Here is a 26,739-nt window from a genome sequence, read left to right as displayed (position 1 = left end):
ACAACTGTTGTGAGGGCCTATTGTGTGTCTGTTTGCAAATGGGTAGAAAGTTTAAGCCGTCTCACTTTGTCTCTTCGTCTGCCGCTGTCTCAAACGCTGTCTGTCACTCTCTCTATCGCGCCATCCCGTCGGGGATTCCTTTCTTTCCCCTTTCTGTGGCTTCTCTCTCTCTCTCTTTCTCTTTCTTTCTGTCTTTCTCTCGCTCTCTCTCTCTATACGTATGCTTTCTCTGCTCTTCTTTTCAGTTTCCATCTCTCTGCCCCACTCCTATTCTTATCTCTCTCTATCCCTCTTCATCTCTCTCCCTCTTTCTCTGTCTCTCTCTCTCTCTCTCTCTCTCTCTGTCTCTCTCTCTCTCTCTCTATCTATCCCTCTTCATCACTCTCTTTCTCTCAGCCATTCTAATAGAGGAGGTAGTGAGGCGTATGGAGGCCATATTAAAGCTGCCTTGATTTGGTTTGATATTCTAAATATGCTCCGCTCCCTGGAATAGTTTTTTTCTTTCATTTTTCACGTTCTTTGGATAAATTGGCGTTCAGCAGCGGCGGCAGCAGCATCAGCATTAGCAGCTGTGTGACGACTGCTGCTGTAATACCATAAGCTTTGGCATTAGCGCTAGCTTTGAGAAGAGCTGCACCTGAAACAGGATAGGGTATTAACAGTGAGACGTGACCCACACACACACACACACACACACACATTTCAGAAACACACCCTCACACGCATACACACAAACTCACACACACACAAACACACACGCACACACACACACACACGCACGCGCACACGCACACGCACGCGCACACACACACACACACACACACACACACACACACACACACACACACACACACACATATACACAAATGCACACACACACACACACACAAACCCACACACACTTACACACATATACACAAACTCACACACACACACACACACCTCACTCTCACAGTTCCAAAGAAAAGACAGGCAGCAGTTTCAGAATCTTTTTTGTATCATCCCTGCGATCTCAACCCAGTGCAAACAGAGGTCACCTTCACAGTTGACACGTGTGAACTAAAGAGGCGTCACGTGATGGCCGTCAGGTCAGGTCCAGCTGTTCTGCACTCTCTGTGTATCTGCACTGAGTGCCCTCACATCTGACCTCATGCGCTTTGGCAGAAGTGGCACTTCTACAGTATGTCCAGCAGGGGGCAGGTTTTAATGTTGAAGAGGCCATACGTTTAGTTTCAGGGCCATGGGTGGGGGGCATGGCATATGTGAACATGTTTGCTTTGACATTGATATTGTTGGGGGCGGTAGGGCCAGTGGTATAAGGGGTATGGAGGGGGGTTGTGCCCCCCCTTTCCCCCCTTCCAAAGCTGCCCCCAAATGACCGGTCTGTGCAGCAGAGAAAGAGGAGAGGTAAGCAGCTGGAACCAGAGAGGATGCAAGCGGCCACTGCCAGTGAAGAAAGCGTCTGTCTAAAACCATGGTAACAGATTAGGCAGAGACAGGTCAGGTAGGAGGGTGGGGCTTTGGAGCTTGGGCTTGGCGAGCAGTGTGGTTTGTTTTTGGTGGGGGGGTGGGGGCTGGCTTGGTTGGCTTGGCTGTGCCACTGCTGACGTCTGACGTCTGTGTCTCCTGTGTCTCTTCCGGCAGTTCATGGCATCAAGTGGACTTGCAGCAATGGGAGCAGCAGCTCAGGCTTCTCAGTGGAACAGCTGGTGCAGCAGATACTGGACAGCCACCAGACCAAGCCAACGCCCCGGACCCACAACTGCCTCTGTACAGGAACCCTGGGTAAGGGCTAGAGGCAGACCGGAGGCCAGGAGAGAGAGAGACAGAGAGAGAAGGAGAGAGAGAGAGAGAGAGAGAGAGAGATAGAGACAGAGGATGATATGGGGGGTTGGGAAGGGGAGGCAGATACAGAATAAAGGCATGCATAAGAAACAAAGGCAAGAGAAATGGAGGTATAGCCAGAAAGAGAGAAAGATGTGCGAGGGAAAGGAGGTGAGAAAAACCAGAGGGGGGAGGAGAGAGCAGAAATGTATAGGAATGTTATAGAAGTGTCAGATCCTTGCCTTCTGTCATGTTCCAGAATAATCCATTAGAGCCACTCAATAGATATAGTCAAACGTCTGTCACATAAACGCAACTACTAGTCAGGGTTTATTTACAAGCTTGCTTGCCACGTTTGCCATGGCAACTGAGTCTTTTTTCACTAGCATAATCATCATTGAAGCCATGATGTCATCCAGTCTATGTACAATAGAAATAACCGCTAGAAACCAAACTAAGCTAACACAAAAAATATACTTCATACAGCACACTGCTTAATTATTTATGAATTATTTAAAACCTACTAAAGTGAATAAAACTGCAATTTGTACAGCAGAGAATATTTTTAGAGGTATGAGGAATTGAGGTTCATGTGGCGTGTGTGTTGCTGGTTAGTTCAACCCGGCTAAGCATTCCAAGCGATGTAGTTCCAATTCCCGAAGTGTCTTTGAGTGAATAGATTAGAATAATGCTGAGTTGCAACATAAAACTTTCATATACAGCATTCCGCAGTTGTGGATTTTCTTGGTTCTCCGTTACTTAAGCATCTTGGGCAGCAGTATCCTCTGTCTGTAATTATGGCTTGGCGGCGGCTGACACACTCCTTCCCCAGGTTAAGATTATTGGACTTGGGTATGATTGAGTGCAGCAAACACTTTGCTTTCAAATTCCAAACAAAGCATTTTACAGTTCCTCCCAGGCAAAAATCCATACCAACCACATATGTTCAATCATACTATCACATAAATCTACTTTACAATTAAATGTGGAGTTCTGTGTATTTCATTTTTCATGCCTTTAGACCATATACCCTTTCAGTTTGTGCCACAGTGGTTAAATATTGATACAACACTTATTTTCCGCTGCTTTTTGATTGTATTTTGTGTTAAAACTGAAGTTGTAAATCAAATTAGATACTCCACTCTTCAGCAAGACAAACAGAATAAAAAATTGTCAACCTTTACAAATATATATTAGTGACTGTTATATCAGGTCAACCTTTACAAATATACATGAGTGACTGTTATATCAGGACAACCTTTACAAATATATATTAGTGACTGTTATATCAGAACAACTTTTACAAATATATATTAGTGACTGTTATATCAGGACAACTTTTACAAATATATATTAGTGACTGTTATATCAAGACAACCTTTATCAGTGTATATTAGTGACTGTTATATCAAGACAACCTTTACAAATATATATTAATGAATGTTATATCAGGACAACTTTTACAAATATATATTAGTGACTGTTATATCAGGATAAACCACATGTACCTCTTCTTACATGTATTCCTACCGTGAATGTAAATGAACATTACAAATGCAATTTTAAAAGCCATTTAAGCACTGTTCTTTTTCTTGACATTTGCTTTTCTCTGCCCCTCCTCACTCTCTCTTTCTGTCGATGTGTGTGTGTGTGTGTGTGTGTGTGTGTGTGTGTGTGTGTGTGTGTGTGTATTGTTCATCGGTCTAACAGGTGCAGGCAGCAGCGTGCACCATAAGTGCAACAGTGCCAAGCACCGCATCATCTCACCCAAAGTGGGCGGCTACAGCAGTGCCCACTCGGAGCTCCAGAACAGCGACGTGTCCGAGGGCAAGACCGAGCACAGCCACGCCGGCAAGAGCTCCGCAGGGGGCACAGGAGGGGGCGCCCGCGAGAAGCGCAATGGCAAAGTCCACAAGCCGGTGCTCCTGCACCAGAACAGCACGGAGGTGTCGTCCACCAACCAGGTGGAGGTTCCGGACACGACGCAGAACTCTCCGGTGTCCATCAGCAGCGGCCTGAACAGCGAGCCGGACATGGCCGACAGCCCCGCCGTGGCAGGGATGGGTCACGTGGCGTCCGTCATGGGGGGGCTCTCCCAGAGTGTCTTCATGTCAGAGGTGACAGGCGATCCCGTCTACAGCATGTCCCCCACCACCGGGCCCAACGCCCACATCATGGGGCCCGATGCCTCTCACGGCCTGGTGCTGGCCGTGGCCTCCGACGGCCACAAGTTCGCCTTCCCCGGAGGAGCGGGGCCGGACGGGAGCGGAGGAGCGGGCGGCGGCTCAGACGGTCTCTCCATGATGTCGGGAGGTGGTGATGAGCTGGTGCTCTCCAGCAGCCTCGACTCGGCCAACATCAAGATCTCCGAGACCGCCATGAACTTTGACCCGGACTGCTTCCTCAACAACCCCAAGCAGGGCCAGACGTACGGCGGCAGCGCCATGAAGGTAAACGGGGGCTCGTCCGGGAGCGCTTCCTCGTCCTCCCGCGCCGGGAGCTCCAACGGCAGCCTCCAGCATTCGCCCTCCATGTCCGATTCCAGCTACATCTTCAACCCGGCGCTGGTGAAGAACATCAAGATGGAGGACACCTCCTTCGAGCAGCAGCTGGCCAAAGAGAGCGGCTACCAGGTAGGCGTGGTGGGGAGCTGTGGCGGTAATGTGTCTTGCTCTTCGGGCAACTCGGCCCAAGGCTCCCTCACTCTCACCCCTGCCGGCTCTCTCATGCCCTCTGGTGGAGGCCTGAGTCCCAGCACCACGCTGGAGCAGATGGATTTCAGTGCCATCGACACCAAGCAGGACTTCTCCTCTTCAGTGGCCACGTCTGTGGGCTACGTCCAGGCCATGTCCAGCCCCCACATGGCCCACCAGAGCCGCTCACCCAGCTTCTTCCTGCAGGAGGCACCCCAGACCAGCCAGGCCCAACAGGGTAGATCCAACTCGGGGCAGAAAAGCCATCTGATGGAGCACAACTCCCATGACGGTTCCTACATGGGCCTGCAGGTGGTGAAGACGGACTCCCCTGGCAGCAACGGCCACCTCCACCACCACCATCCCCACCAGAGTCAGCACAGAGCCAACTGCAACGGGGTCTCTCCTACTGAAGGCCCAGGCCAAGCCGGCTCCCTCCAGCTGCTGCAGTACCAGGGAGGTTTCCCAGTACTGGGGCCGGAGCACGAAGAGGTGGTGGGCCTTGATCAGCAAGGCGGCGTGAACTCTGGCCAGGCCAGGGCTTCCGAGAACAGGGGAGATGGCCTACTCAAGGCTGGGGACCACCTTCAGGCCTGTGGAGGAGGGGGCAATGGAGAGGGTGGAGGTGCAACAGAGCACTACATGCAGCAGAACGCCGAGGGTGGAGGAGGAGGGGTGGAGGGTTTGAGGAATGGCAACGCTGGCAACGCAAACGGCAACTCTTCCCAGCAGCAGCATCAGCAGCAGCTGCAGCCTCTCCTCCAGGGAGCAGGCCTGGTCCAGGGGCTCTACAACACCGTCGCTGCCCACCAGGGCCTCAGTGGAGCAGGGGCAGGTGGAGGCACCTCTGGGAGCATGGAGATCAGCCTGGACCACTTCGACATCTCCTTCGGGAACCAGTTCTCCGACCTCATCAACGACTTCATCTCTGTGGATGGAGGAGCCACCGCAGTGGGGCCAGGGGGCGCCCTCTACACCCACCAGCTGGTGGGCCCACCCGGGTCTGACGGGCAGGCACCCTCAGGGGGGGGCCAGGCTCAGGGCCAGGAGGATGGGGGCAACCGGGGCACCAGCTACAGCCCGTCGGAGCTCTGTCTCCAGCCCTGCTGCAGCCCACAGTCTCTGGGAGGTGGAGGAGCTGGAGGGGCGTCTGGGGACACAGGCTCGCTGGCCTACATGCAGGTGGCTGAAGTGGTATCTGCTGCTGTGGCTCAAGGGGCCCTGGGGATGCTGCAGGCCACAGGCAGGCTCTTTATGGTCACAGACTACTCCCCTGAGTGGTCTTATCCAGAGGTAAATCTCTTCACAACTAGGTGTCAATAATAATACGTTTCATGACTAACCAATGGATTTATTGCCACGGCTGATGTTCTTTTCTAATGTTAAACTGTGAGGATAGACTGTGTCTGTATACATAGCTCCACATTGCCTATATGCTGTACTGAGCGCATGATTTCAGTTGTCAGCTTTGCGGTCGTTTCAATTTACCACCAGCAGAGGGCAGCAAAGCCCATGTTTGCCAGAAGGAAAAGACAATGTCTGTGCAGTTCATATTTTCCACCACAGGGTGGCAGCAGTGCAATCTGTAAAACATTGAAAAGGACTGAAAACTGAAAATAGTCCTTGAGCCTGTGTGAGTGTTTATCAGAAGAGGTTCTTACAACCAAACCATAAGCATCCTTGATTGAGAAAGTACACTTAAACATGAGTGTTTAAAAGACATTTAAGTTGGAGTTAAGCCACCTGCGTGTGTTTGAGTGAAGAGATGCACTCAGACATGAGTAAGTGTGTTTGTGTGTGTGTGTGTGTGTGTGTGTGTGTGTGTGTGTGTGTGTGTGTGTGTCTGTGACTACACACTGATGCTCATGAGTGTTTGTTCTTCAGGGCGGGGTGAAGGTGCTCATCACAGGTCCATGGCAGGAGGCCAGTAGTAACTACAGCTGCCTGTTTGACCAGATCTCTGTGCCGGCCTCCCTCATCCAGCCTGGGGTTCTGCGCTGCTACTGCCCTGGTGAGGAACCTGTCGCTCACTCATACCAGTCAATCCATCTATGGATATATCTATTTATATGTCTTTTTATGAATCAATCTATCTATTTATCTTTCTATCTATCTATCAATTTATCTGACAATCTCTTTATCTAATCTTTATGTATCAATCTATTCTCCTGGAAACATTCTCAGGGGGGGCAATCTTTTTTGATAATGATTTAGGTGACCCATTCAGTAGGTACATTAAGCAAGACAATTGTATCAATTTGTTGTTAGCTGATTAACTCATACAGCAATACCTTTTTGTCCACTAGATGGCAGCACACAACAGAAATGTCCCCCGTAATTGCATAGCTAGTGTAGCTTGTTGCAGGTGGAAAGCTATGGAAAATATGTTGCATCCAGGAGTCTTCATAAGCAAACATGATATGGCTCCACATTAAATGATCCCACTTTTTCATTATCCACATGTCTCAAATGTTGTATGATGTAACATAGCTTAACAGGACACAAGATATGTCCAGTAACAACATAAAGAAGGGGGCAAGATATAAGTCAAAACCAACAATATTTATTGACTTATCTTAAAAGTATTGGCTTACAAAAGCAAAATAAGTCATCACATTGAAAATAACTCAGTGTTAGTGCAAGAAGCGAACATTCACACTGTGAAACCTATGAAAAGTGACAGTGGTATATAGGAATACAGACCACGTTAGTCACTTCACACTTTTAATAAATCAGACAATGATGGCATAGCAATGTGTATTACATAATTTTTTCAATCTAAAATTCTTAGGCTGGTAAGGGGGTACTTGGCTGAAAAAATATTTCACAGGGGGTACATCACTGAAAAAAGGTTGAGAACCACTGCTTTAGAATACACTACTCCTCTCATGGTTACTGTCATACTCTAGTCTAGTATACACTACTCCTCTCAGTCATGGTTACTGTCATACTCTACTATACACGGCTCCTTGCATTTTACCCATCTGTCTATTGTTATTTTCTGCTTACAGTCTTGTTATCAAACTTACACTGAAAAGCACACACACACTTATACTATTGGTGATATAGTTGCAAGCACTCAGTGATAACACACATATTCACAATCTTACTTTACAGTCTTTTGCACAATTTTGCTGACAGGCATTCTACTGACACCAATCAATATCAGAGTTATTAGAGTATCAGAGTATACTCAGTCAATACATATGCAAATTCACATTCACAAATCTATGTCACACATGGTTAATCATGGGTTAATTAAGAGTTATGTAAGAATGACAGGAAATCATTTTGCAAATTATATTATAAAACAGGAACCAGTTTGAATAAATAATTGAATACTGTATGCAAATTGTGTTGTGCTATGAGTTCTCCTTTCTTCAGGGTAGGTCAACCTACCTGAGAGTGAATAGCATATATGGTATTTGGTGATTGTGAAGCATACTAATGCAGGCTAAGATGCATTCATTAAATGAGAAGACTAATATAGGTATTACACTATTTTAATATTCAATATGTTGCAATACAAATAGAGGTATTTAACAATTGTATAAGCATAGCATAGTTGTGTTTGATGACCTGAAATGCCCTTGACACATTGCATAAAGTTTTATTTTCTATTTACTCAAACAAGTCGAGCAGGTCAGTCACAACTCAAACATTTGAAAGGAAAAGAAAAATTCAACACTCAAAAATCATGATTTAATTAAAGTTTGGTGCATTTTGCTCAATATCTGGTGCGTAGACCTGTGCTGCCAGCTCCTCTGAGCAGCTGTATAACTGCTGGAGGTCTTCCATGGACACATGTTCCCCCTGCAGGCCTTAACTCTGTTCCCCTCTGTCCCCCTGCACAGCACACGACACCGGCCTGGTGACCCTGCAGGTGGCCGTCAGTACCCAGATCATCTCCAACTCCGTGGTGTTCGAGTACAAGGCCCGGGCCCTGCCCTCACTGCCCTCCTCCCAGCACGACTGGCTCTCTCTGGACGGTAAGGACTTCTGCTGGTTTCTCTCTCCACGCTGTTTTGGTGTCTCGTTTCCCCCCTCTTTCTTTATCTATTTGTTTGTCAATCAATCGTCCTCTTTCTTTCTCTCTGTCTCGTTCTCTGGATGTGCAACATAAAATAACCACTAGATGGCAAGAGAGTTCAATATTTCAATTCACTCTGGTGTTAATGTAATATGCCTATTGCAGCATTGCCAAGGAAATTAAACATAATGTTGGATTCAAATCTCAGGACCTTTCACAGAGGGCAAAAGTTGGACCATGACAGATCTAATATTAAGTGCTAGACCAATTGATCTGGGTTGAAAGGGCTTTTGATCGGTAGGGTCAGCATCAGAGTTTGTTAATAGCAAGTTAGTTAAATAGATGGAGGGATTTGAGAGCACCATCTTAGGGGCAGCTTTGAAGTGTTTTTGCTTTTCCCCCTTCATTTCGTCTGCTTTCATCTGAGGTTAAAAAGAGACCGTCAGAGGATAGATTGGGATTGTTTGTTTCTTCGACCATTTGATGTGTGGTCAGGAGAGGCTCAGGAATGGTGGCTGCAAAGGGTCATAAGAGGATGGATTGGGGGTTTGTTGTTTGATGTTGTCTGAGGGAAAGGTTCTGGGACGGTGGCTGCAGGGCGAGCTTCACTGCCATGCCTGCTGACCTCCAGTGTGGATCTTTACATAAGCTTCTCATAGGACCCGCAGTCAGTGCACTTATTTCATATGCTCATCTCTCAGTGTCTGTTGACTAAGAACAGACATATGCTTTGTCATTGCAATGTAATATTCCTATGATTTTTCAGTATTTCTTTTTCATAGTGTAAGGTTGAGACTACTGTTCTGAACATAACTGCCAAAACTATTTTGCATTTGCCACATAAGGCATGTGCATTATTTGTCCAGTGAGGCAAACAGAGAGAATGTAAAGGGGGTACTAGAGTGACGTAGTTATGGATTACATACTAAGAACACATACGACTCTTAAACATTAAAAAAAAAAAGTGAAACAGGACTGTCAGTTTTAGTAATATGGCATGCTGGAATGTGTGAAATGTACCTACACACGTTATAGTATATGCTCCTTCACAATGAGGTACAAACCTTGTTTTCTCACAGGTTTGTCAGCAGGGCTTTCACATCTTGGAGATGATTGCTTTACATATGTTCTGTGATGGTTTAAGTTCTAAGACTATTTGTTAACTGCCTATCAGCTGTTCTCATATGAATTGCTTCTGGATTATATTTTTTTTTTTTCTGACAAATGTGATTGCAACTTAATCCATCTAAGTGTCTGGCATCTGTCTATGTCTCATCTCCCACCCTTCATGTGGGATATAGTGTCTTATTTCGCTCACAGCCACTAAAGGTGCCGGCAGCATTGCTCACTCTGGTGTCATCCGTCTGTATTAACCTCCCATAGCCCAACAGCTTATTCCTAGATCATCCCACCACTGCAGGGATTTACAGTGGCAAAGCCCCAGCCTAGATTAAACACAAGCCACCACGCATGTTCCACTGCTGGACATCCCGGCAGAACAGAGGCTCCGGTGTCACCGCACATCAAACATGGAGAGAAAAAGAAGCCTACGCCACATCACATGGACAGCGTGCTGACACACTACACACACTAACCTTACATCCAGCCATGGGGGCTATAGTCTGCCTGCCTGCATTGATCAGCTGATGAGGCCATAAAGGGAAACTTCAGAATCTTTCAACCTGGACCCTATTTTTAGATCTTTTTGGTTGAGGTTAAAAAGCTAAAACGCTAAAACCGGCAACCGCAAAACAGCTGTATATTGAAATCCTACGTAGCACCCATTCAGTGCCTGAAGTCAATTATCTAAGGGAGGTCTCTCCTCTGAGTGCCTACTCCAGCACCACACGGTAGGCTAGTCGTCTACAGGCACTGAATGGGGTGCTACATTAGAGACTGGAAGAAGAGACAGGTCAAATACTGACTGTATAAACAGTATTTTTCTACACTTTCTTTATAGTTACTGGGGTAAACACAGGTGTTACTCTGCAGGGATCCTTCCCAATGACATTGCATTTTCCCAGGTGGAAAGGTCCGGAAGTTTCAAACAGCTGTGTAGTGGAAGAGTGGGGATGTTACAGGGGGAGTGACACACTGGAGAGCAATGATGGGTTTTCAGTGGCTGCCCACAGGAAGAGGACAGATCATCGCTCAGTGAGAGAGACAGTAAGAGAGATGCATTACCACGGGGAGTCAACATGCGAACTCACATTAGGAGTGAACAGGGGTCGAGGGCCCAGGCACTTCATCACAGGGAGGACAGGAGGGGACACATGGATATTCATTGTTAACATGTTACTACTGCAATGAGAGAAAGACTGTGTGTGTGTGTGTGTTTGTGTGTGTGTGTAGGGAGGGGGAAAAGTGCGAAGCAGAACAAATGTTTGTGTTTTCATGGCTGGATGGTGTGAGCATCAGTCAGCTGAGAGAGAAGTGGAGGGGGAGAGGATTGGTAGAGGAGAGGAGAGGAGAGGAGAGGAGAGGAGAGGAGAGGAGAGGAGGAGTGCACTGCTCTTCTTGATGGTGTTTGTCTGTGGAGGTGGGGAGCGTTTGTTGGTGCAGTGTGCATTGACAGGATAAACTAGGGCATGGCTGAGGCGCTCGGCGAAGGGACAGCTGCAATGCAGACAGCCCTGGAGGCAGAGGAGGGGGAGGGAGGAAAAGTGTGTGTGTGTGTGTGTGTGTGTGTGTGTGTGTGTGGTGACGAGGTGGCTTTCTCTGCCATTCATACAGCACCACTACTTCAGCTGCTCCATTCACACACACACACACACACAAATCACATGCACGCGCACACACACACACACATGCACGTGTACTCATATTCAAACACATGTGCACACACACACATTCACACAAATGCGTACACGCACACACACATGCACGTGCATACACATAAACACACACACACATATGGACTGTAGAGCCGGTAGGGCAAGCGGGGTCCAGGCCCTATCTACTTTTGAACATGGGTAGCCACACATGTCCTACACTGCTTGCTTTTGGAAGGGAAGACAACAGATTTTACGGAGAGAACAGGGGTCGGGTGCTGATTGGCCTGACCAGTTTGAAATGTGTTCTGCGGTCCATGCACACACACACACACACACACTCAGATTCACGCCAAAAGGCCAGTGAATAAACTTGAATGTAAACAAGTTCATACACCACACATGTGTACAGAAGCACTTATGTAACCCTCCCCCTACACACACACACACATAAAGTCAAACACTTAAGACATGCTTTTACATACTCAAGTAACTCGAGAGCCTGAGGACAAACACTCTTGAATGTTGACTTCCTGATGCACAGCCTTCTGATAAAGCCTTTCGGCCGATTCTCCTATCAGCTGCCATCCGGGGCCCACTGCAGAGTGTTTGGAGTGTATTGATATGGCCACCCTCTAGGTTCTTTTATTTTCATTTTCAGGGTGAAATCTGACACTACTTGAGGGCTATGCCTTTGTCCTTCTCTTTGCTGCTGGTCTTGCGTTGTGTTGCATTTTGTTTATCAACACAGGTAGATTAATTCAAGTTGTAACCTTCTTGCCTGACTATTATCAAAAATCTCACATTTGGCTGCATTTGTTTCCTGTTTGGTGTTGGTTGCTGCTGTTTCAGCTGTTGTAGCCTTAACTCTGTTGAAAATCAGCAGAAAATCAGCATTGAGTAGGAGCACTTGAACAAGAAAATAAGTTCATGTCTAGTTCAGTCTGTTTATGAAAGGTCCTGAACCAGAAAGCTAACTTGATTAATAGTAATGGGAATTGTGAAACAACATTTAGTCTAGGCATTGTGTGCTGTGTTGTGTGCGTTTAACACTGTTAACATTTATTTGCCACTGAGTGGTCACCTAGAATAGACACAGCAATTATAAAGGTAGACTCACGGTAGACTAATGCAAAAACTTGTAAGCATCACTGAATAGACAGTATCATGCATTAACTGACAATATGTAACTTTATCCTTGAACAGATACATTGTAGGTGACACTTACAAGAAAACACTGGTGAATTTCCTTTTTCCTGTGATGTATAACTGACGGATCTATGAAGGATCCTTCACATCTTGGAACTAACTCCCTGACAAAAGAAAATTATATTGACCGAGACTGGTGTGAATTTATCATTATTATTGAAGTGTTGCTTTGTTCAAATAATGCGCTGCCCGTGGGTCATTCCAAATTACTCCACTGCGCTTTATCATCGTGGATACATAAAAGAACAAAACGCTGAACGAATACTGCGACGTGAGGATGGTTTCCTCTAAACAAGCTACTAGTTGCGGTCCCCTTATACCTCTCTTTCGAGAGCATATTCCTCAGCTAACCGTCTTCTTGCCCGGGAGTATGCTATGATGTGCTAATGGCACAGCTGCCCGGCTTGATTTGTCATAATGCAGAATGGGGGAGGGGGCGCTTTTTTTTCTCTGCAGCACTGCAGGTAGGGAGCCACGGGCAGGACAAAAAAATGGCAGAGGTAACGGAGTTGCCTCGCGATGTAACCGTGGTTTAATTCATTGTCCACACAGGCAGTACATATTTCTGAGGCTACACGTAAAACACTGTAGATTACTTAGACGTAAACGATTGCGTGGAGCATTAAAGTCCAATATGAATATCAAGCTATGTTGTGAAATCGTAATTTCAAACCTACAAATTAGAACAACGGGAGTTCTGCATGCGATGTCACAGTGCAGTGGGTGTGTTTGATAAACACTGTAACGACTAGCCTAGTCATGTTGACAAAGCAAGCGTTTAGACATTGATGTTGACCGGGGAAAACGATGTTTTGGTGCATTTACGCATCAACGTGTCGTTTTCTCCCCCGCACAGACATTTATTTTATTCACTGAAATGCATTTGCAAGACGACAGAAGAGCCAAAGTTGAAATGAAATTAATGTACCCACCTCTGCTCCATCGGGTCGACGATTAGAATATCAGAAAACACTTAACAGCAAATTGTTAATAGTAATGAGAGCGCCAAGGGGCGCAAGCTTTAAAAGGCGCGATGGCTGGTGGAAAAACTAGGGCGTCTGTTTACCTGCGGCACGTGCGCACCGCCGTCTACTCGTGGCGGGATTTTTTCCTTTTACTGCAGGCTAGCGGGGGGCAGAGTGGTGGCGCGGGAGGGGGAGGAGGGGGCTAGAGAGAAGTGGAGGGGAGTGAGCCACGGGAGTACGACAAGTGAGCGGGCTTAATATTTCTGTCTTCTCCTACACGCCGCTTCTGCACTTTTGTACAATTGTTGTGCCCGCAGTTTAGCTTGTAGCTCTCCGCGGATTCATTATTGCGTTCACCACGTCATTTAGAGCTACGATAGTGTGGAGAAATTACATGAGTGAGATGCAGCAGTTGGGACATTGGTCAGGATGCCGATGAATGACATCTGCTTTTGCTTAAGATAAGGGGACCGTTTGCTTTGCAAGGGGAGTCTACTCATGGACAATGAACTAGAAGGTTGGATATGTTTAAACAAATATTATCAGTATGCATGTGTGTGTTATCTGACGGTGACTGACTGGGGAAGTTGCGTACACGGCTACTACAGACCTGGGATCTCATTTGCATCAATTTACAATGTAGGACTAAGTTATCTGTGCAGTTCAATCAGTGGTCCACGGCGTAGCCTACTTGTTGTGAAATATGTCGTGGTGTTATACTTTTATTTTGGTTTTAGATTTCTGTTTTAGAGTGCAACGGTTTTAGAGAAACGTGCATTTAGTTTACAACCAAAACCACTTGTATTTTGCACGGTGGAGCTGCCGCTACAGCTTTTTTCCTTGAATTTAAGCCATGCAGTGTCCAAAGCACTGTAATAATGGCACATTTGGGCTGTATCAAGTTCTTTTAACAGTGTTAATGTGATACACGTAAACACACGGATCCCCGAAGCAAACGCCTTATAAAAGCAAAGTTATGCAAACGCATTCAAATAATGTTTACCACTGAAATTAAACTGCATCCACGTGCCTTGTCTGAGGCTTTATTGCTGAAAATATTTGTTTATCTGTAAAACAGAAAAAGTGGTCACACAGTTATCAACAATTATGAAACAGATCCTTGTGGAATATACATGTAATGTCATAAACTGCCCCAGTGTGACAAGTGTGACATTGTCAAGTTTTGCATCTATAGGATACTCGTAATAGTAAAGATAACGCTCCCAAACCAAAGCCTTTCCCCTGATTTCCCCTGAATAATGATGCTCTCCCAATCGTTGGAGATTAAGTACGTTTTTTTCTGTCTAAACCGATCTCTCTGTGGGAATTCACTTTAACTGGAATAACAGAATTAATGCAAGCTCTGGATTGACGCCAAGCCACACGCTTTGTCCCCTCGCGCAGACAGTGATTGTCTTGGCAGAGGTTACACAACTACATGGGCTTTGCACACCTGTGCTGTGTCACAGCTTTTGAGGTTGTTGATCTCTGCAGAGAATATTTTTTTTGTGGAGACGAAATCTTCGATTAATCTGAGCTCATTTCAATCAGTTGTTCTTTAGTTTTCAGGACCATGTGACATGACGCGACGATCGCTGGCTGTGTTGTTGCATGCCGATAAGCCAGGGCGGGAGAGACTTGGTTACCGACCTAGAAGTAAAAAAAAATGTGTTTGTTTTGGGTAAACTTGTCTTGTAAACACATTGCCTTATTTCAAATATCGGTGTATCCAGCAACCTGTTGATAGGCTTCTTTGTATCCCCCTTGACCTGTGCTGACAAATAGATTTTCTTGTCAAGTGTACTTTGTTGTCAGAGACTTCTGGTGCACAATATTTAAGGTTTTTCCAAGAGATTTAATCATGAATTAAATACAGGACACATTGGTTGTTTTGCTCTATGCTTTTTCTCACTGTGCACTTTGGTCTCCTAAAGACCAGTGCAAGGTCACTCTGAAGGGGGAGGTGGACCGAAGGTCAGGCTGTGCAGGACTAGAGGCGTGTTGCCCTGTTACATGCCCTCTGCATGCCACCCAGGCTCCTGTGGGAAACTAGACGGCGCTCTCTCAAGCCCAGACACATAATGGCACAGTTTGTGGGCTTTGACTTTCTTCAGCTTAACCTGCTGGGCCAAGCAAAGTGATTAAAGCCCACAAATATACCTTTTAAATGCTCTCTCCTGCTGTGCTAGCGGCATAGCTGTATAGTCCATAGCAGCAGCCTAGTGCCTCACACTGTTCAAACTTGTGTGGAGGCAGCACAACTCTATTGTCTGCTGAGGACTCAAGTAACAGGAAGTGATGTAACTGATCATGTGGCTTGTCAGCATTTATAACTGAATTAACCATGAGCCATATGTTAGAATTCTGTATCAAACCAGAATAAGTCAGACTGAAAATGTCTTATCTTTTTTATTCAAAGGCCATTGTGCATGACTCATAACCTCTGCTCTTTTTATTCTTGTTGGGCTCTGGGGCTGAAAGGTAACAAAGAGAATAGTTTAGTCTCCTTGTTATGTATGGACAGAAGCCCAGTCTGAGTCAAATGCATAGCTTAGTTAAGAAGCTGCCCTGATGCAGATACCACGGTGCTACAGCTCCACGCAGTGCCCCAGAAACCTTAAAAAACAATCAAACTTCCATGGAGCTTCCACTGTAGCTAGGCCTCTGACAGGAGGTCAGTGTGTGTTCAATCCAGCGAGAGAGCTAGGGGACCCTAGATTGGCAGAGACGTGGAGAAATGGATGGAGGCGAGGCTGGCCAGGTCCTTCGGTCCCTGGAGCTCAGCAGCCCTAAAGAGCCTGATAAGGCAGCAGCCCCCGACGCAAGGAGCCCAATGACTGGGTGGGGGGGGGGATGTCAGAAGAGCTGGGGAATTGGAACTGACAGCGGGGGGGGGGGGGGGATCAAAAGTGCCCTTTGGAAGCAGTCTATGTGGATGTATGTAAACAACACTGGTTGTAGATGTAAAATAGGTGACAGAACGAGGGCGTTGCTGCGTGAGCGGGTATTAGAGGAGGATTTGCCGAGGAGAGGCCGGGCCCTGATTTAATTTGAATTTATTTATTTTTTTTGGAGCCTGGTTTATGTGCGGAGCCCCAAATTGGAGCAGGGGCAGCCAGCCAGAAGCAAAGAGACTTTACAGCAACGGGAGTTTAAATCGAGGGGAGTTCAGGATGCATGCAAAGATGCTATTTCAAAAATGCATTGGGTGTGAAGTGACTGGTTGTCTCTTTGTGTAGTTGCCACTTGAATTCTTCATGTAGAAATTCAGTTGAAATTGTAGAAAAATGTTTGTTTACAAACACAATGTTTATAAGCAATCATTGACCCTCTCACATCTGCTTAACCTTGCTAAGTGATGAGATCTGTTCCTACATTAACTTGTGACATCTTCCTGTCTGCCTGCATGAGCTTCCCTCCTTTAAATAGATAGTTGAGGGCTGAACCCATAGAAAAACAACAACACAGGTTGAGCACATCCAGCTCCAGTTGCATTCAGGCAGTGGCCACATGTAATAGTAAAACAGGACAAATGACAAGTATGTGCACACTGTGTTTTCCTCCCCCACAAAGCTCATTAATGTGCCTGGCAGCAGACACTTAACACATGCGCCATGCTCCGTCCCTGGGCAGCTGTGTGCGCTCCTGTCTGCTCAGTACTTGGGAGATGTGCTCCCTGACAGCAGATGCCACCAGACAGCAGCTAATAAGCAGCTATCAGGAGGGAGGTGTGACCCTAGTCGTTAGCAGTTCTCTCAGCTGGTGGGTAGAGAAACCTGGCTCTGCACATGGTCCCTTCCTCTCCTCTCCTCTCCTCTCCTCTCCTCTCCTCTCCTCTCCTCTCCTCTACCATCCTCTCCTCTCCTCACCTCTCTGTCTCCGTCATGGGAGGCACAGGCATGCACAGGTGAGCCTTGCGTCCAATATGCCTCCCAAGTCACGATTCAGAAATGGAAATGCCTCCTCCCTGCAGAGCTGGTTAGAAGGCTGGCAGGGAGGTCAGATGCATGCTAACCTGGCTCCCTCGCAGGTGACCTTGTCTGCAGTACTCACATAGCATTAGCTGGTTGGCAGTGGGAGATGTGAACAAGTGTGTGTTTGTGTGTGTGGCTGTGTATGTGTTTAAACATCTGTATTTGTTTGTACCCATGCCATGTTTGTGTGTGTGTGTGATATGTTAGTGTGTGTCCATCTGTTTATTTATGCATGTGCTGTATGTGTGTGTGTGTCTGTATTTGTGTGTGTGTGTGTGTGTGTGTGTGTGTGTGTGTGTGTGTCTGTATATGTGTGTGTGTGTCTGTATATGTGTTTGTGTGTGCGTGTATTTCTGCATGTTCATGTTAACACTTCAATGTACGTTTGCTATTGATAACCATTCTAACGTCCGTGCTCCACATTCCTCTGTATCAGGGAGACAGACTGCAGCAGTTAAGCTCCGTTAGCGTTGGCCTGCTCTGAGCACCTGAAATGTGCAGCGTAGGACTGTTGATATTTGCAGTGTGTGTGTGCAGCCCTAGCTTCAGGCGCTCTGGAAGTCTAGACTCAGTTCTCTTTAATTGTCTCTGTTGTGGAACCGGAATGGCTTGTTGGGCGTCTTGCTGTGCTGCCAGAAATGCCATGATAAAGCAGACTGTAATATGGGGGAAAGTCTCCCTTACTGTATCTAAATGTAGTTCACTGTCTGTGCATCTGTATCGGTGCTGAACTGATGTAAAACACACCATATATCAACTTGCAACATAGATTATTTTTCGAGCTGTTGAACAGACTATAGGTTATTGGCTCTCTAACCGATAGGGTCATGTTAAATTGGATAGGGCACTAAGAAAGACTTCATTGTCCACGGACAGCTTTCGCTTGAGTTGATACTTGGCCCAGACAGAGAAGGAGCAGTGAGCCACAATCAATGCTGACTTTCTCAGTGCTGTTGACCCACAGGAGCAATTGCCCTCTGTAATAAACATTACCTTTTAACCGCCCGTAGGGCATGTGTGTGTGGTCTCAGATGCTGTGGGAAACCATTTGGTAGAAGTCAAAGGCTCATTTTATTTGTTCACTCTACTTCATATAGGCCTTTTCATAGTAAAGATGCTCTGGGTCTTTAAGCTTAGGGGAGACCTTGCTGAGGCCTCAGTGGAGGGTCTTGTCGAGGACTTAAGATGGAGTGCTGAAGAGGACGCTTTCCTGTGAGTGTGTGTGTTGTGTGTGTGTGTGTGTGTGTGTGTGTTGTGTGTGTGTGTGTGTGTGTGTGTGGGCAGGCAGACGAGTGCAGATGGTTCAGCCTGGCCCCAGCTGCATGGGCCCCTGCCAAAGAGCCAGGGCCTTGTTTCCCCCTGCCCACCCCTCTAATACCAGCCTGTGTCACCACTCTGTGTGTGTGTGTGTTTGGAATGGGGGGTGGGCACCCATGGGTGGCAGTTCAGTGGGTTGGTGACAGATGGAGATGGGGGCGGGGGTGTGACTACTTGGCTTTTACATCCATCATCCCACCCCTTCACCTCTCCACCCAGTTAACCAGCAGGCTTAAAGATGGAGGAAGGAGATAATCATCAGACAGATGTATCAGGGAGGGCAGAAGAGAGGAGAGGAGAGACGTCTCTCTTACCGTGCATGAGAACATCCCAGTGTCCTCTCTGATCTCAGAGGGTACGATAATGGACCTTGGCACCGGAGGACCGCCTGCCGTTTCCCATCGATTCCCGGTTTTAATAAGTCCCATCATATTGGAAATGGAGCTCCTGTGATGTCTGATGGTGGATGATTAGAGCTGACACAGCCGTTTAGCCTCTCGGCGCCACTTTACACAACACTGTACAACACACTTTCTGCGGAGAGGGGGGATGTTTACACCGGGTCTGATTTTGTTTCATTGAGTTTAGATGAAAATTGACATTTCATTTCTTTCAGACTTGTTTTTCAAAACAGTGTGAGAAGTCACCTAATGCAGTAAGCAGTCCTCTCTAGGCTGCTAGAGGTTGGTGTGTTGCGTCCAGAGATGAGCATATGTTTGTGAACCTTGTTTGAAGAAATGACCAAATCCTGCCCCTTAACCTTCACCATCTGTTGGAGCATTTGAAACGTAATCTCCTTGTTGACTTCGATAAGTGTGTGAATGTAGTGTGTGTGTGTGTGATTGTCTGAGTGTGAGGTTATGTGTGTGTGTGTGTGAGAGATTGTCTGAGTGTGAGGTTATGTGTGTGTGTGTGTGATTGTGCGAGTGTGTGTGTGTGTGTGTGTGTGTAAATACCGTCTGTGCTGAGTAAATCTTGTCCCTCTTGGCACCGGGGCTGTGCTAAATCCCTCCCATTGGAGGGCTCCCGTGTGCAGAAGCGCACACACAAAAGTGTGCTGGTGATCCAGGGATTAAAGGGAATGACTTGACAAACAGTGTGGATTATACGCCGCTATATATTTAAGGGCCAGTGTCCACACACAGAGGGTTAATGAAATGCTTTGTAATGAGGCAGAGGCAGAAGGTCTCTGTAGGCTGTCTCTGTAGGCTGTCTCTGTAGGCTGGTTGGGGAAGTCCACTAACCTGCTTTTTTAATGAGCATCACAGGACTGCTGAGTGTGTGCATGCAGTGTGTTTGTATGCATTTCTGTGAGCATATATGAGTGTAATATTATGTTCATATGAGTGTGTGCGTGTGTCTATCTTTGTAGACGTATACAGTAGGGGGGGGGGTAATCTCTTGGCACCTCACGATTCGATTATTGATTCTAAACCGATTATCGATTATCAATTCTAATTTCTAAACCAATAAAACGATAATCGATGCATCTCAATTTTTAAAACATTTGAGTTTGCTACTCAGTCTCAAATCACTTCCTTCTTTGTGTTTGATAATTAAAGGAAATCAACAGATGAATTACCTTCTGTATTTTTTTAATTAGAGAAGAAGCCTTTCCTTGTCACAATTATGACTTTCTTTGAACAATGCAATAATTGATGCAGCTTGCATTTCACCACAAAATGAACGTGTAAAAAAATTATGAAATTTTCTGAATCGAGACAAAATCGTTCTAGAGAGAATCGAGAGAAATCAAAGATTAGATTTAGATTTTTCCCCCCCACCCCTAATATACAGCATAGCTGTGTGAGTTATATGCATGTGTGAGAGTGTACTATGTGTGTGATTGTGTCTGTGTGTGTGTATAAGGTGTGCATTTTGAGTATGTGTTTGTTAGCATTTAGCACGTGCCATTAGTCTGCCTTCTCGCCTCTCACCAGCCTGTTATGCTCCACTTCCGGCCTGGTTTGAAAGTTGAAAACTTTGTGCCTCTGTGGGCACAGTTCAGCTACTGGGCATCTTTCCGCCTCTCCCGACAGACAGACACACAGACACCAAAGAACCGTTCTCTGGACAGAACTCTGGCCGTTTAAAGAGACGTGATCACAGACCCACCGCAGTGGCGCTGGGAGGCCCGTTGAGGGGCCAGCAGGAAGAGGAAGAAGAGGAGGAAAGCGAAGAAGAAGAAGGACGGGCCACTGGAGAGATGAGAGGCTTTGACCGGGTCCCTGCTCCGCCTCTGAAGTGTCTCCTCACGGGGGAGGCAGCAGATGGCTCGCGCGCCACCCCCCTTTCCTGTCCCCTACGCGCCTGTGTGTGTGACTGACAGGGGTGACATGACAGAGAAGATCAGCTGGGGACAGGGGCATTCATTTGATTTGCTTCAAATTAAAAGTCAAACACAGGGAAGGGCAGCATTGGATGGCGAGAGAGGGACGCTGGCTTGCTGGATGTTTTTCTGCTGCCACTTCGAGCTCATTTCCCTCTGGGTTGCCATGATGTAGAGAAACATCATGGACTCACGCTGTCTCCTCAGTGAAGGCTCATGTTATGTAACACATCCTATTGCCCATACCAAGAGAATAAATCATTCAATCAAACCCTCCCATCTCTGTAGCAGCTGAATTAGAGCTCACTTGGCTGAAGTGCCGGGTGGAGATATGATGCGGTGACATGGAGTATGCATGTGCCTAACTGGTGGTGATTTTGGCTAGGTGGCTCCAGCATGTGTCTGGTATAGCACTCACTCACTCATAGCTGGCTATTATGGCGGGGAAAGATGGAAGTGGGCGGGTGCTTCTTGACATCACAGCGCTAGTGAGGCTGCCATTGGCTGATGGCTGGTATTCTCCTCCCCCCACTTTAGCCCTGGGCCCCCTCCTCCCTCTGCAGTGTACGTGCATCGCATTCTGAGCAGCAGGCAGCAGGTGGGGATGACATCATCTGCACTGCAGCATACTGCAGCACTGGGTCTGAACAAAGACATGTCAAGCTGCTGCTAAGTGCTTCTGCCTCTCTCTCTCTCTCTCTCTTTCTCTCTCTCTCTCACTGCTCTCTTTCTCTCCCTCTCTCTTTCTCCATCCCACCCCCCCCGCTCTCTCACTGCTCTCTTTTTTGTCTTTCAGTCTCTCTTGCTCTCTCTGTTTCTCTATATCTACCTCTCCTCCTCTCGTAGTCTCTTGTAAATGCTCTCTCACTCTCTGCCTTCCTTTAACTGTCTCTGCCACGCTGACAGGCTGAAGAAGAGTGTGATACCTAGATAGGTTGTAGTGCTCTGACTTAGCACCCTTCCTTTACTCCTGTGTGTAGTACCTTGTCCTCCTCTAAGGGATGAAGCACATTCCCTCTTGCTGCATTCTCTCTCTTTCTGCCTGTCTCTCTCTCTCTCTCTCCCCCCCCTTGACATATATATATATATATATTATATTATGACATATATATCTATTATATTTTGCATGCACACACACAAACGCACACACACATTCACACAAACTGCTGAAGTGCCATTTGGGGGTAGTAGACAAAAGCAAGTGTTTTAGAAAAAAAGAAATCAAATCGACCACCACCCACAAGTGGTGTTGTCCACCTGGCAATGTAAAACATTCTGTGTGTCTGGTAGGGCAGTTGAAGCCAGTAGAGTGGAGAGACGAGGGAAACAATGACAGTTGAGACTTGATGCCCTTGGCTTTGCTTTTCTTTTCTTAAAAAAAAAGAAAAGAAAACTCCACACTTAAAGGTCAATTTAGTAATAACAAATATCTTCTGTGCAAAACAACCATGATTACTGCTCCAGTTTGCCAGCTTTCCTTTTCACAGTTTAAGCTACACAGTGACAGCCCAATGACCTCTAAGTGTGGATCACAGCGACGCTTGTGACATTATCTACAGGCAATAAGATGCGGATAGCCTGGATCCCAGTGTTGTGTAAATGTCATGAAACCGCCTTGCGTTTGTTCTTCTTTTTAAGGTGGTCACTGATGTTCAGTGAGCATCGCAAAGCCGATAACCAAACCAGTCTGCCATTGGGTTGGCGTACTGTAGATGTGTTGTAGTGGTAGTGTGCTATTGTGTTTGCTTGTCTCCTTTTTTCCTGCCTTCTTTCTTTTCCACAACCACCTTCTCCCATTCATCAGTAAGCTGGTGTTGCATGAGCCTTACACATTCACATGTGCACACGCACACACACACGCGCGCACACACACACACACAGAGGCATGTTCTTGTCGCTTAGTTACCGCTCAGCAGCAGGTTGCCACAGAAACGGTCTCCCAGCGCTTCAACGAGGGAAGCCAATGCAGTCATCCAGCGTGCTGCAGTGCAACTGTCCCACAGTCAGCAGACACAGCCCAGGCTTGCTGCCATGACGGCTCTAGCACACCAACCTTCCCTGCATCCTACATTTAAGCACTTTGAGCGGACACATTTTTCTGCAAAGTGACTTACAATAGAGACTGAATGTCCAGTTGAGGAATAGCTTGACTGTTAAAGATGGTTTTAGCCAATCTAGTCTTTCAGATGGTTCCATGGAATTGTAGTTGTATGCGATTGCTTTTTTCTACATTTACATTTGTCATTTAGCACGTGCTTTTGTCAAAAGCGACGTACAAGGGAATTTCTTTAATGAACAATCATTTCGTTTTTTGTTGTATAAAATGCCTCTCGATGCAGAAATGGCGTTACCCTATTAGCTCCTGTCCTTCCTGGTAATTAAGCCTGCCCCCTTGGCTTTGCTGGAGCCTCGGCGTGAGCTGTGTTCTACCAGCAGAGCTGCAGTCACTCAGCAGGAACCATCTCACCTCTGCACCACAAGGCTGGCCTGACCATCGGCTGGCCCTCAGCGTCCGCACAGCTGCCAGGATACATGCCAGGTCCCAACCCTGCCACCGTAGGCCACACCATGGAGCATCTCCGACCAACCTAGCAACCCTTTTTGCCCCCTCTGATGCAGCAGTGGTGGGAGCAGCTCCTCAGCGTGGCGGGAGGCCAGTGAATACACACACACACACACACGCTCTCACACACACACACACACACACTCCTCTTTGGGTTCTGCACTCTTTTCCTGTGTGCTCTGTTAGCCATGCAGGCTAGCGGTGCGCGCCTGTCACTGCCCGTTAGTTCCCAGAGTGTGTTGCTCCGAATTAGTGACGCGTCAGCTCCACCGCAGCAGCCCAACTGCACAGAGAGTTCAGACAGGCACAGACAGCGCATTAGAATGTTTGTCCTAAAGAAGTCATCTGAATAGTAGGTTTTGAGTCCCGCAGAGCACCAGAGCCTGCATTATGTAACCAGAGTGTCTGGTCGGGGCTGTCTGGCTCAAACAGCCAGTGGGACATTTTTTCAAAGCCAGTGGGACAAAGTTCTAAAGCGCTACTGCTGCTGCTGCAGCTCTGCTGTTCGCTCTTGTGGTGATGGACCAGCTGTATGCCTTTTAATGGTCGATGATATATGAACACTTCTGTGCATATCAGGTCAGTCATATTTTACTTGTTAAAGGGGGCCCTGCCTTTCATTTTCAAAAGAGGGAATTGGCTGGATTTTCAAACAGTGGGATTGAGTGGTGAAGAAAAACAGCAACATCCTGGGGTCATCCTTGAACTACTTTTATTTTCTAGGCAAAAGAGCTGTGTCTCATATTTGGCCATGGTTGTAAATAGTATTTCTTGAGAACCTTTAACTTTAAACACTGACTGTTCCATGGCATTGTAAACTGTATGTGTGCGCCTCACTGTGGCTGTGACTGAGGATGTGGCTGTGGCTGTGGCTGTGAAGGTAACCCCCCTGCTCAGCTCAGATGCTGCCCTTATGCGTGGAACGCTCAGGATGAGAGCTGGCCCACTTCACGCTGTGAGAAATCCCAGCCTTCGTTAGCTGGATTCACGGTCCCTGTCACACATACGCCAAAAGCAGGCCCACCCGTGACCCACTAAAGCAGCTGAAGAAGCTGCGTTGAACACCCACACCCTCTACATCCATTAGCTGATGCTGTTGATGTTGTTTTTCTATAAGCATTCATTCATTATGGCGATGGTTTTTTTTCTGGCGTTGTTGTCATAATGTTGCATGGTCAGTAAATGGTGATTGATGTCCTCATTACCAGCCCCTCACCCTGATAGCAATTACACTAATGACTGAACACAGCGCGCTCCAGAGCGCAATGGAGGACGAGTTTAGACAAAGAGGCTTTCTGCAGAGAGAGCCCTCTCAGAGCCCTTCTCCAGCGGTGGGTCAGGCACCGCTGGCTTGGAGCCCTCAATAACAGTGTGCATTCAGAATAATGAAATGTGTGAGTCAACTGAGAGTTGGACTTCTGCATTGAGTGTGTGCTGACTATTCCAATATCCTGGCTTGTACTGACAGTTAGGTCTAGTGTTACAGCGGTTAATCTTAAATGTGTGTGTGTTTGATGTTAGATGCCGTATTTCAAATGCACTGTATAGCTGTTATGTATTATTATTTTATATGGTGACATGTTAACTTCCCTTTCACATCTTCGGCTAGGCAAAGTGAGCCTCTCTGGTTCTTTTTTATTGTTATAATGAATCGGATTCTGACCCTGTTTCCGATCTGTAATTGTGTGTGTGTGTGTGTGTGTGTTTGCTGCAGATAACCAGTTCAGAATGTCCATCCTGGAGCGTCTGGAGCAAATGGAGCGCAGGATGGCGGAAATGGCCGGCCACCAGCAGCAGGGCGGCGGAGGAGCGGGAGGCGCTGGAGCTGGAGGAGGTGCATCAGCAGGAGGAGGTGGAGGATCAGGAGGAGGTGGTGCTGGCGGAGGCATCAGTGGGCAGTCCCAGGTAGGGGAGCTCACTGCAGCAAGACATTGGCACTAATGAATGGAAAAACCTGCAATCAAGCGGTTTCTGTGGGGCACGGGATGACTGTTATACGATTGGCAGCCCATATCATAAACATGTCAAGGCACGTGCCATGTCCTGTGTGTAGTCATTCTGATACATAGCATGCAATGATGTACCAGTGTCATGTTACGTTTATCAACATTATCTTTATACTAAAACCAGTCCAGGGCCGTGTCTAACGAATGGGCTGACCGGGCTGCAGCCCCGGGCCTCGCCACCAGGGGGGCCTCAGGTCGCCCGATGTCGAGTGAGTCAACGGCACCGCACCGCGCATAACATTAGAAACATTCAGAGTGAAACTAATTATAATGCGCGAAAATGTCCGGTCAAAGAAAGCACGAGAGTGGGGCCAAAAGACTGGTCCGTGGACCGTGACCTTCTAATCGCAAAAGCCCTCAAGTGCAAAGTAAGACTGAAGAAGATTAATTCACATTTCTAAACTTTGCTTTGGTTCGCACCACATAATTAAGACAGGGATAAACGCTTTTAATAACGCGCTTTCAAATACGATGATGCAGGTAACAAGCCAGGCTTCCCGGTTCCATCTAAATAGGCCTAATAAAACGGAAATTCTTTCAGCAATTGAAGATGTATGAGTTCTTATCCTCACGCATATCGCTGCAGATTAGGCTAATTCATTGAAAATTATAGACAAATTATGTGCAAGCCAGTTAGACATAGCTAAGTGAAATGTTTTAGCTTAGCTATAGAATCTTCCATTTTCGCAGTCATGGTCAAATATTAGTGTAGAGGTTTTCACTGAGGTTTTTTGTCAGATCAGCAGGACTAAATAGGTTCTACAGTCAGTCCAGTTTGTGAGGTATTGCGCAATCTGAGATGAAGCACAGCTCGTCGTTGCCTCATCGTCTTGCTGTCTCCTGTCTGGTTGAACAGGACATGCGCAAATTCAGCGATTTTGGTTATAAAACTGCTCGAAATGATTGGAATCATGCAGAAAATACATTTATATCACAGACCAGTAGAAAATATTTGTTTCCTTTGATCGTTATTTGTTTTTTTACTTTAATGATGACAGGTGAAGCTCTGCCTCCCCTGACCGCACGTCGGTGCTCTCGCATAGAAACGTGGGCGCGGA

The 26,739-nt window shown here is 46.8% G+C and overlaps 1 protein-coding gene across 1 annotated transcript in view; it reads left to right on the top strand.

Moving 5' to 3' along the window:
* Positions 1-26,739, top strand: part of camta1a (calmodulin binding transcription activator 1a) — a gene marked incomplete at its 3' end in the record, with an annotated part of 384,283 nt that overhangs the window by 345,517 nt on the left and 12,027 nt on the right. The window contains 5 exon segments of the mRNA XM_080853296.1: positions 1,645-1,785; positions 3,535-5,810; positions 6,402-6,528; positions 8,372-8,506; positions 25,390-25,580. Of these exon segments, the coding sequence (XP_080709422.1) occupies positions 1,645-1,785; positions 3,535-5,810; positions 6,402-6,528; positions 8,372-8,506; positions 25,390-25,580 (2,870 nt within the window).

The sequence above is a fragment of the Sprattus sprattus genome (assembly GCF_963457725.1).
Source record: "Sprattus sprattus genome assembly, chromosome: 16".
NCBI classification, from domain to species: Eukaryota; Metazoa; Chordata; class Actinopteri; order Clupeiformes; family Clupeidae; genus Sprattus; species Sprattus sprattus.
The sequence above is the reverse complement of the archived record's forward strand: the minus strand, read 5'-3'. Positions and strand labels throughout refer to the sequence as shown.